At 45.1% G+C, this 11,641-nt stretch overlaps 1 protein-coding gene across 1 annotated transcript; it reads left to right on the top strand.

Moving 5' to 3' along the window:
* The first annotated feature begins 5,019 nt into the window (after nt 1-5,019).
* Nucleotides 5,020-7,104, top strand: LOC127043958 (uncharacterized). The gene is made up of 2 exons (XM_050938263.1): nt 5,020-5,502; nt 6,483-7,104. Exons 1-2 carry the CDS (start codon nt 5,298-5,300, stop codon nt 7,016-7,018), a joined length of 741 nt encoding a protein of 246 aa, XP_050794220.1. The 5' UTR covers nt 5,020-5,297; the 3' UTR covers nt 7,019-7,104.
* The last annotated feature ends 4,537 nt before the right edge of the window (nt 7,105-11,641 follow it).

An 11,641-nucleotide genomic window follows, 5' to 3' on the forward strand; every position in this document is an offset into this window, starting at 1 on the left:
AGAGCAACTCCACTGATTCCTACAACTGTTGCCTGCTTTTCATAGATTCATAGACTCTAGGACTGGAAGGGACCTCAAGAGGTCATCGAGCCCAGTCCCCTGCCCTCATGGCAGGACCAAATACTGTCTAGACCATCCCGGATAGACATTTATCTAACCTACTCTTAAATATCTCCAGAGATGGAGATTCCACAACCTCCCTAGGCAATTTATTCCAGTGTTTAACTACCCTGACAGTTAGGAACTTTTTCCTAATGTCCAACCTAAATCTCCCTTGCTGCAGTTTAAGCCCATTGCTTCTTGTTCTATCATTAGAGGCTAAGGTGAACAAGTTTTCTCCCTCCTCCTGATGACACCCTTTTAGATACCTGAAAACTGCTATCATGTCCCCTCTCAGTCTTCTCTTTTCCAAACTAAACAAACCCAATTCTTTCAGCCTTCCTTCATAGGTCATGTTCTCAAGATCTTTCTTCATTCTTGTTGCTCTTCTCTGGACCCTCTCCAGTTTCTCCACATCTTTCTTGAAATGCGGTGCCCAGAACTGGACACAATACTCCAGTTGAGGTCTAACCAGCGCAGAGTAGAGTGGAAGAATGACTTCTCGTGTCTTGTTTACAACACACCTGTTAATGCATCCCAGAATCACGTTTGCTTTTTTTGCAACAGTATCACACTGTTGACTCATATTTAGCTTGTGGTCCACTATGACCCCTAGATCTCTTTCTGCCATACTCCTTCCTAGACAGTCTCTTCCCATTCTGTATGTGTGAAACTGATTGTTCCTTCCTAAGTGGAGCACTTTGCATTTGTCTTTATTGAACTTCATCCGGTTTACATCAGACCATTTCTCCAATTTGTCCAGATCATTTTGAATTTTGCCCCTGTCTTCCAAAGCAGTTGCAATCCCTCCCAGTTTAGTATCATCTGCAAACTTAATAAGCGTACTTTCTATGCCAACATCTAAGTCATTGATGAAGATATTGAACAGAGCCGATCCCAAAACAGACCCCTGTGGAACCCCACTTGTTATACCTTTCCAGCAGGATTGAGAGCCATTAATAACTACTCTCTGAATATGGTTATCCAGCCAGTTATGCACCCACCTTATAGTAGCCCCATCTAAATTGATTACAAAGATTTCAAAGTATTTATTCCAGATTTACATCTGTGAAACAGAGCAAAATTTGTCCCCATAGTAATTCGATATTTTTTATAAAACACATTGATTTCAGAGGAGTTACACCAGCATAGACCTGGAGTAACTTATTGGTTCCTTCCTTCAGGCCTTCAGAACTTGTTTTTTAAACTATTTTTAAATATAGACAGGTGAGTAAAGAAAAAATCTCAGTACTCATGTGGTACAAATTTTAGCTACGAAATTCCAAAGAATAGTACAGTAAAATAATAAGGAACAGAATTATTATTTCCAAATATGCATATGTTATCTTTAAACATTTGGAATTCAAAAAGTATTTATTTTATAGATTTTAACTATGGTTTACAACTTATTGTTTATATTATAAAAATGATTTCTAAACAAATTAGGTGGGGATTTATATGTGCATTTGAACGCCTAATTTGTGGTGTATCTCCAGTTGTACATACTAATGGGTATTTGCATGTGCAATGGTTAATTATTACTTTTTACATGCACAATTTCCTGATTTGCACACACAGCTGAACTATTTTTTTAAGTGTATTCTGTATACACTTTATATTCTGGCATATAGAAGCATTGTATCTGTTTATGTTACTAGTATCTTAATACAGTATAAAGTAGCCTATTATAGCCAAAAGAATAAATAATATACAGAAAAGAGATACTATGGCATGAATGAGCTGCTGTACTGGAAACTTTCACTGTGCGTGTTTCAGACAGCAGTATCACAAGCGTCCACTCAATGACTAAATTTTGTACCGACAGTGTGCATCCCATGGTTTTTAATGTGGTCATTGTTTGTCATTCACTGTCCAAGAAACTCCACAAATCAAATTAAGAGGATGGCCAGGACAGCAGATGTGTGAGAGCTCAAATTTCGCTATTTCTCCTCTTACATTTCTGCCAGCTTTAGTGATGAAAAGGTGACCCAAACGTTAAGCAGACATCTCAGCTGCTTTTGAGGGTTCAGAGCACTGTACTTTGGAGGAAAATGTGGAAATTGAAGCAGAACCATATTCTGTAGTGTGTGCTGTTGTCAGTGTCTCTGCTCAGTGTATAGGTGGCACAAGTACTGATGCTTAGCCTAGACGCTACCCTGGAAACAAGAACCAAAATGTACAGTTTGTAATTTGAGAAAGCCTGCCTATCCAAGTACCTGATGTAACATATATGACATTTTACATCTTTTTCTCCCACATTTCTTACTTTGATCAACAAGTTGTCATAAATAAGAAGCCCAGCAACTGAGAGAAGAATTTTCAGCTTGAGAGGGAATAGGAAAAGCATGTTTCAATTTGCTGTAACAGCCTTCAGAAGCCAATGACCTCTACAGTGGATTATGGCATTGTTCTAACTTCTACCCTCTATCTGCTTCCGTTTGATATTAGTCATGAGTTATGCTGTCATAATGAGCTTGTAACTCAAGAGTTCAAATAAAGTTGCATTTATGTTGATAAACCATCAGATTATCATCTTCTTGGAATGCTAAACCTCTGAAGCCAGATATATGGTAACATCCAACATTCTTTCCAACTTTGCTCTCCATATTGCAGCTTCTGTTAATATTTGTGTTTGAATGTCACTGTCTACTCTCTGTCCACCTTACAGCAACTCATCTAATTCCTTCCACTGGCAGTAGCAGGTTTTCTGTTCTATGCTCTTTTCATCTTCAGGAAGTTTATTATATAGTTTGTGCCATTTTTTCCACAATTAATGAATAACCCTTCCCTTTTTGCCACTGTTCCCCTTCAGAAAATAGCTGTCATGGAAAGCAGTATAGTGCTTGGTTGGTAGCACTCCAGACAAGCCAGTCTCCTGGAATCTTATGTAAAACTCATAAATATCGGGCTCATTTCACCTAACACTAAAATGCAGCTACCTTTGGAGTGGAGTGTGGTAACTGTTTAACTGTACAGAAGCACAACAAAATAGATTGTGCAGGAAATTGGAAAGGAGTAGTGGCACTGGTGAATAGGTCGGGTTATCTCACCTTCCAATTGCCTTCCAGCAGTTTTCAAACTGTGATCTGCAAAGACCATCGTGGGGGTTATTAAACGCAGAATAAAAAACGTTTTTAGAGCCAAGAAGTAGAGCAGTTGTTTTCAGTCTCTCCCACCTGTCTAGCTGGGATCCTCCCCACAACTACAGCATCCCATTTAGCAATCTGGGAAGGATAGGGTGAGCATGAGCCTCTGATCCTATCCACAACCCCTGAGTTAAGGGCACCCGTGGTAGTTGATTGCTGTTTTGGGAAAGAAGATGGTCAGGAAGGAATTTGTCCTTTATAGTCAGGTCTGCAGAATGAAAGTGTTTTTTTCTAATGTATTAACTTTATATTGCTATTTCCCTCTCAGTCTTCACAGGAAGCCTTTCGGCCTATTCAAATTAAAATGAACAACATATTTTAAAAATTCATTAGTGCTGGGTTTCAACCCTTGCTAGTATAAAGCAGTGCTGGACTCCCAGCTCCTCCACGCGCCTGATCACTGTGAGTACAAATTATTACTGATGGATTGACTAATTCTGACCCTGTTCTCTCCACTCTTTAAAGTGCTAAATTATAGCTCATGAACTTGATGAACTTGGCAAAGCTCATCAAACTCAGGTGAAACTCATTTTTGAACTAAATTTGATACTCCAGTGAGAGGCATTAGTTAACAGTGCAATTTAAACCAAGCCATACAAAAATAAATATTACATCTTGCAGTTCACACCATGTTTACAACAGGATGACTAATGACTATGAAGCCAGAGCAATGTGTTTGGGGGTGAAGATAATGGTGAGTTCTGTGGATCATTTATCAGGAATCAAGAATGTATCTAATGAGGAAATTATGAGAGGCACGACTGCTCAGAGGGAAGAGCAAGTGGGGCAATTTTCATCGGGCCCTGGGCCCTGCAGGGGCCCCACGAGCACTGGCCTAGTGGCGGTCCTAATCTTCGGATGGCATTTTGGCAGCAGGGGGCCCTTCAGTGCTGCCAAAGACGCGGAGTGACTGAAGGGCCCCCTGCCGCTGAAATGTCGCCGAAGACCCAGACCGCCACCAGGTGAGTACAAGCGCTGCAGCTCCCCCGCTTTGCCCCAGGCCCCCTGAATCCTCTGGGTGGCCTTGATGAGAGGCATGATGACAATACCACAGAGTTTGTCAATCTGAAAAAATGGAACCCTTCAGCATCTTATCTATCTTCCCTGACATGAACTAGTTTATTTATGCTCAAAACATACCACAAACAGAGATACACGGGGTCTGATCCTCCAATGGCTTCACCCATGTAGTTAGTTAAAGTTATACCAGGGGTGCAAAATGCAACCAGACCAGAATAGTAGTTTTACACTCACTGTGCACACTTGTAATCAGCTGCATGAAGTGAATTATGTCTTTACCTAAACTGGTTTAGTTGTGCATACTCTTAGGCCTGGTCCACACTACGTAGTTAAATCGATTTTAACAGCGTTAAATCGATTTAATGCTGTACCCGTCCACACTACAATGCACTTTATATCGATTTAAAGGGCTCTTTAAATCGATTTCTGTATTCCTCCCCAACGAGAGGAGTAACGCTAAAATTGATATTAGCATATCGATTTAGGGTTAGTGTGGCCGCAAATCGAAGTTATTGGCCTCCGGGCGGTATCCCACAGTGCACCAGTGGCCGCTCTGAACAGGTAACTGAACTCTAATGCACTGGCCAGGTAGACAGGAAAAGCCCTGCCAACTTTTGAATTGCATTTCCTGTTTGGCCAGCGTGGAGCTCTCATCAGCACAGGTGACCGTGCAGAGCTCATCAGCACAGGTAACAATGCAGTCGCCTGAGAATCGAAAAAGAGCACCCGCATGGACCGCATGAGAGGTACTGGATCTTATTGCTATATGGGGAGAGGATTCAGTGCTAACAGAACTGCGTTCCAAAAGACGAAATGAAAAAACTTTTGAAAAAATTTCCAATACCATGAGGGAGAGAGGCCACACCAGGGACTCAGTGCAGTGCAGAGTGAAAGTCAAGGTGCTCAGACAAGCCTACCAGAAAACCAAAGCAGCAAACGGCAGATCCGGATCAGGGCCAAAAACATGCCGCTTCTATGCTGAGCTGCATGCAATTTTAGGGGGCTGCGCCACCACTTCCCCCCCCCTTGTCCATGGATTCTGAGGTGGGGGTTATAATCTCAACCATGGATGAGGATTCAGCGGAGGGGGAAGATGACGAGGAGGAAGAGCTTGCAGAGAGCACACAGCACTCCATTCTCCCCAACAGCCAGGAGCTTTTTGTGACCCAGATGGAATTACCGTCCCTGCCCTCCCAAGCCACTAGCCCAGACAGTGAAGCCATGGAAGCGACCTCTGGTGAGTGTACCTTTGTAAATATAAAACATAGTTTCAAAGCAAGCGTTTTTTTAATGATTGATTTGCCATGAGTGTTTGGCATGTATTAGCAGGCATTAAAGTTACTGGAACAGTTTGTTAACATGTCTGGGGATGGAGCGGAAATCCTCCAGGGACATCTCCATGAAGCGCTCCTGGAGGTACTCCAAAAGCTTTTGCAGAAGGTTTCTGGGCAAGGCAGCCTTGTTCCGTCCACCATGGTAGGACACTTTACCACGCCATGCATGTAGCAAGTAATCGGGTATCATTGCTAGCCTAGCTGCGTATGGTCCCGGTGATTGCAGGCATTCAAGAAACATCCATTCTTTATCTCGCTCTGTTATCCTCAGCAGAGTGATATCGTTCATGGTAACCTGGCTGAAATTAAGGAATTTTATTAAGGGGATAGAACTGGCCATTCCTACTGGGCTGCTTGCCTGTTGCTTAAAAGAAATCCTTCCTTGCAGGTAGCCAAGCGGGGGGAAGGGAGAGGGGTTAATGGTGCTGAGCTTTTCAGCGTTTGGCCAGCAGGAATCTTCCCAGCTACCAGCCACGCGGTGGGGCGAGGGGAGGAGAAAGGGGGGGTGATTAGCAGTGATCTGCCATTATACCAGCCATTGCGGTGGGGGGAGGGGTAAAGCAATTCCAGTGTTAGGGTTAGGGTTTGGCTTCTGCTGCTCCTTGTAAAAGAAGCAGCACAGGAAGAAGCTGTATGCCTATTTGTATGCCTTACCATGACCGCATGCAAGCTGAATTGTGATGCCCGGACCTGCGTCTGTGTTGATCTGTTACACCACAGCCGCAGGCACTAAATACTAAAAGAATCCAAATGCGACCTTGTAGTGAAATCACATGTGCTATGTAAGGTGAATAGTGTTGTTCACTGTGAAAGAGTATAACCATTGTTCTGTGAAATGTATCTTTTATAATCCTTCTATCACTATTTTCCCCCACTCATGCAGCTGCAAATTTTTCAAGCCTCCCTACTCCATCCCGAAGGCTAGCTCAGATAAGGCGGAGGAAGAAGAGAACACGAGATGAAATGTTCACAAAAATCATGGCAGTAACCCGCAATGAAAGAGCTCATCTGGGGGAGTGGAAGGACGTGGTAGCAAAGTCCAGGAAAGATGCCAGTGAACGTGAGGACAGGAGGGACCAACGTGAGGACAGGAGGGACCAACGTGAGGATAGGAGAGACATTCGAGATGAGAGGTGGCGGCAGGAAGATCAGAGGTGTAGGCAGGAAGATCAGCAGTGGCGGGATGCAACGCTGGAGCTGCTGCGTGATCAAACTGATATCCTCCGATGTCTGGTGGATCTTCAGAAAGAGCAGCGGGGTCACAGAGTGCCGCTCCAACCCATGTTTAACCACCCTCAGTACTCACCATGTTCCATATCTTCCACACCCAGAGGTGTAAGAACGCGTGGGGGAAGGCTTTCTGCACCCACCCACTCCACCCCCGTGGACAGTCCAACCAAAAGGCTGTCATTACATTGAAATGTCCTTAATGGCCTTTTTCTTCCCTCCTATCCTCCTCCCAAACCACAGCAGGGATACCTTGTTAATTCTCTGCCTCTTTTTATAATTACATGCTTCTTAAACGATAGTAACTTTATTTCCATAAGCAAGCTGTAATAGAAGGGGGAGGGTGGGTTGCTTACAGGGAATGACTTTTAATAAAGAGTACATGCTTCTTAAACGATAGTAACTTTATTTCCAGAAGCAAGCTGTAATCGAAGGGGGAGGGTGGGTTGCTTACAGGGAATGACTTTTAATAAAGAGTACATGCTTCTTAAACGATAGTAACTTTATTTCCAGAAGCAAGCTGTAATCGAAGGGGGAGGGTGGGTTGCTTACAGGAGGAGTCAATAAAGGGGGGGAGGTTCATGAAGGGGAAACAAACACAACAGTCACACCGTACCCTGGCCCATGATGAAACTCATTTTCAAGGCTTCTCTGATGCGCACCGCTTCCTGGTGAGCTCTTCTAATCGCCCTGGTGTCTGGCTGCACGTAATCAGCGGCCAGGTGATTTGCCTCAGCCTCCTACCCCACCATAAAGGTCTCCCTCTTACTTTCACAGAGATTGTGGAGCACACAGCAAACAGCAATAACAAAGGGGACATTGGTTTGGCTGAGGTCTGAGCGAGTGAGTAACGTTCTCCAGTGGGCTTTTAAACGGCCAAATGCACATTCTACCACCATTCTGCACTTGCTCAGCCTGTAGTTGAACAGTTCCTGACCACAGTCCAGGCTGCCTGTGTATGGCTTCATGAGCCATGGCATCAAGGGGTAGGCTGGGTCCCCCAGGATAACTACAGGCATTTGAACATCCCCAACTGTTATTTTCTGGTCCGGGAAGTAAGTCCCTTGCTGCAACCGTTTAAACAGAGCAGTGCTTCTGAAGATGCGAGCGTCATGAACCCTTCCTGGCCATCCCACGTGGATGTTGGTGAAAAATCCATTGTGATCCACCAGTGTTTGCAGCACCATTGAAAAGTAACCCTTGCGGTTTATGTACTGGGTGCCCTGGTGCTCCGGTGCCAAGATAGGGATATGGGTTCCATCTATCGCCCCCCCACACAGTTAGGGAATCCCATTGCAGCAAAGCCATCCACTATGACCTGCATGTTTCCCAGAGTCACAACCTTTCATAGCAGCAGCTTAATGATTGCTTTGGCTACTTGCAACACAGCAGCCCCCACAGTAGTTTTTCCCACTCCAAATTGATTCCCGACTGACCGGTAGCTGTCTGGCGTTGCAAGCTTCCAGAGGGCTATTGCCACTTGCTTCTCCACTGTGAGGGCTGCTCTCATCCTGGTATTATGGCGTTTCAGGACAGGGGAAAGCAAGTCACAAAGTTCAGAGAAAGTGCTCTTACGCATGCAAAAGTTCCGCAGCCACTGCGAATCGTCCCACACCTGCAAAACTATGCGGTCCCACCAGTCTGTGCTTGTTTCCTGGGCCCAAAATCGGCGATCAATGGGTAGAACCTCCCCCATTACCAGCAGGAGCTCCAAAGCGCAGGGGCCCGTGGTTAGGGAGAAATCAATATCCATGTCCTCATCACTCTCGTCACTGCGCTGCCGTAGCTGCCGTAGCTGCCTCCTCCTCTCCTGCGTTTGCAGTTCATGGTTCACCATAGAAAGCACGAAAATGCGTGAGGTGTTTACAACGTCCACGATCGCGCTACTGAGCTGAGCAGGGTCCATGCTTGCTGTGCTATGGCGTTTGCTCAGTTCACCCAGTAAAAAAGGCGCGAAATGGCTGTCTGCTGCTTTCAGGAAGGGAGGGGTGAGGCTGTACCCAGAACTACCTGCGACAATGATTTTTGCCCCATCAGGCACTGGGGTATTAACCCAGAATTCCAAGGGGCAGGGAAGACTGCGGGAACTATGGGATAGCTACGGGATAGCTACCCACAGTGCAACGCTCCGGAAATCGATGGTAGCCTAGGACCATGGACGCACACCGCCGAATTAATGTGCCTAGTGTGGACGCATAAAATCGACTTTATAATATCTGTTTTATAAAACCGGTTTAAGTTAATTCAAAATTATGCTGTAGTGTAGACATACCCTTACATACAAGTGCTCAGTTCATGTGATGGGGTAAAACTTAACAGGTTTATATAATGCAATACAACATGCACAACCACACAAAACAACCCCTACCTCTGACAGCAAGGGTGGTGTGCTCTTCGGGGGTCACATGTTTCTTTGCATTGGACATTGGTATCTCACCAATTAGCAAACATGAAGCAATGAAGAGTCAGCCAATCCTGCCCACAACATCGGTGATGGTGTGGGAGCAAAGAAAAGTGGACTGTGTCCTGGGCTGGCACTCATTTACGTGAGGTCTTGACGAGAAGGGTGAAGAAGACACCAAAATCTCATTCACTCACTGAGTTGCAGGACTCTGGAAACAGTAAGTCTAGGTGGAGTCAGGGTGTACAGCACAAGTCACCCATAGGTGCCGCTGCCCCAGGAGACCTATGTTGGCACCAGGGGATGCTACTACCCCTGAAATGGATCTTTACTGGCTCCTGGTGGAGCAGATTACTGTCATACCCAGTGAAAAAGTTTCACAGTAAATATCTTCAGTTTATTGAGAAGGAATTACACAAGTGGTAAAGGGTTATATTAAGCACATAACTCCTATGTTATACATTAAGAGCTATATATTCCTCTTAACAATTCTCTCTTTCACAAACCTACGCAAATAGGCCCTGTGCTAACCTCACGCAGTTCCTGCTTGGCAAACAGAGAAGATGGTTACCAATTTTATAGACAGCTTCTTTCCTCCTGGTCTGTTTTCTCAGCCCTCTGGTCTGTCTTGGATTCCCTCGAGGCAAGGCCTTGATTTCCTTGAGACCCCTCTGGTTCACAGTCCTACTTGAGCCCATGGAGCAGAGTTTTGGCTACTCTGTCTAGCCACATTGCTTCTTCAAGCATCAATTAATGAATCACAACCGCAGTAATTTATTTTGCTTGAGTCTTATACTCTTTTCCCTCAAAGGAGTCACATGTCTTAAAGGCATGCCCAGTGGGCATGTGGTTACTAATTTTTACCTGATTAATATTTTAGAAGAGGCTGGGGTGGAGGATGGTACCGAATGAAGATCACCTGATGTTTACTCACTCATCAATCATTCACGCTGTCTCTCTGTATGGCATCCTTCCTGTAAGGTCACTACAACCAGTCAACCTGTGCTCCATGCTGGAACTTTATACATATGATATTTACTTTTGCATGAGCCCATATTTTCCAACCAGTAGGTTCAATATAGATCATACACACAGACTTTGCCAGTTCTTTATCAAATCTGCTTCTGCTTAAAGGAACCCCGCGCCCAGGATCCTCTGCAGCCATTCAGCCATGTTTATGTCATGTCAAGTTATGCTGACACCATTCATTCTGTATGGCCACACCAATATGGCACCATCCCAACAACCTAGAGCTGGTTAGGACAAAAAATGAGCATTTCCTGCCTTTTAGAGAACAGCAACTGGCTGGCCAGGAGTCATTAACCCATCCCCTCTCCTGTGAGAAACCTTCCCCAGCAGGCCTTCTATGGAACTGCTGCTGGAATTTAGATTGACCGTTGAGCCCATAGAGGTTAATGTGGCACAAAGAAAACACAGGGCATCATGACAGGGTGTTTAAATCACACACTAGGGCAGAAGGAATTAAAGAGCAACTGTGGGGCCAGGTGACCCCACCCAGCTACACCTGCAGAGCATGCTCCAGGGGGAGGAGGGACTTAAAAGGAAGCCAGATAGCTCAGAAGGGGGCTGAAAAGGCAGGGAGAAGGATCTGAGGGCAGGGGACTGGACTCTATGACCTCCCGAGGTCCCTTCCAGTCCTAGAATCTGCCCTTGGAGTGCCTTGGAGAAGGGACACTGCAGCAGCCTTTCTGGGAGAGGTGCCTACCTGCTGAGCCCAGACAGACTGAAGGTACCATTAGTACCTTTTCTTTAGCAGCTTTGCTTTTGCTACAGTCTGTAAAGCTTGGACCATGGGGCAGGGTGTGGGTAGGAAGCGGCTCAGAGAGGGCAGCCTTAAGATGCTCTTGGGTCCTGACCCTTTGGTTAACTCTTACAGGGCTGTGGGCTGGAGCCTGGTAAAGTGGGAGTGCCCAGGCTCCCTCTACCAGCTCCCTCCCCTTGCATTAAGAAGAAACTGACCACTAGGCAATGTTTCCAACAAGCACCAACCATCAGAGGCACCAAAGCAAAACAGACAAACCAAACACAAAATCAAAGGGCTAGTGGCAAGGCAATCTGCAGGAATAAAAGCCAATTGAAGCAGTGAAATTACAGACTACTGTTGCAAAATTCCTCCAAGGAGTAAGCAGGTACAATTCCATTGTACCCGGTTTGTGCCAGAAGAGGCCCCATGGCCTTGGTTTTCTTGTTGCTGTGATGGTGAGTTTGTGAACACTTCTCGCAAATTCCACTAGCACACAGTCACTTTGTTTCAATAGGCAAACAAATGGAACATTATTTTCTCTGAAAACATAATGAGTTGTTTTAGTGAAGTAGCTGTGTTAGTCTCTAAGGTGCCACAAGGACTCCTCATTGTTTTTGCTGATACAGACTAACAAATTTATTTGGTCATA

Source organism: Gopherus flavomarginatus, chromosome 2 (genome assembly GCF_025201925.1).
Source record: "Gopherus flavomarginatus isolate rGopFla2 chromosome 2, rGopFla2.mat.asm, whole genome shotgun sequence".
Lineage (NCBI taxonomy): Eukaryota > Metazoa > Chordata > Testudines > Testudinidae > Gopherus > Gopherus flavomarginatus.

What these genes read in the sequence shown, in the direction of transcription:
- LOC127043958 (XM_050938263.1), top strand. Translation starts at nt 5,298, where the DNA reads ATGGATTCTGAGGTGGGGGTTATAATCTCAACCATGGATGAGGATTCA. An exon ending in AGCCATGGAAGCGACCTCTG is followed by an intron (nt 5,503 to 6,482) that starts GTGAGTGTACCT and finishes CCACTCATGCAG; the next exon opens with CTGCAAATTTTTCAAGCCTC.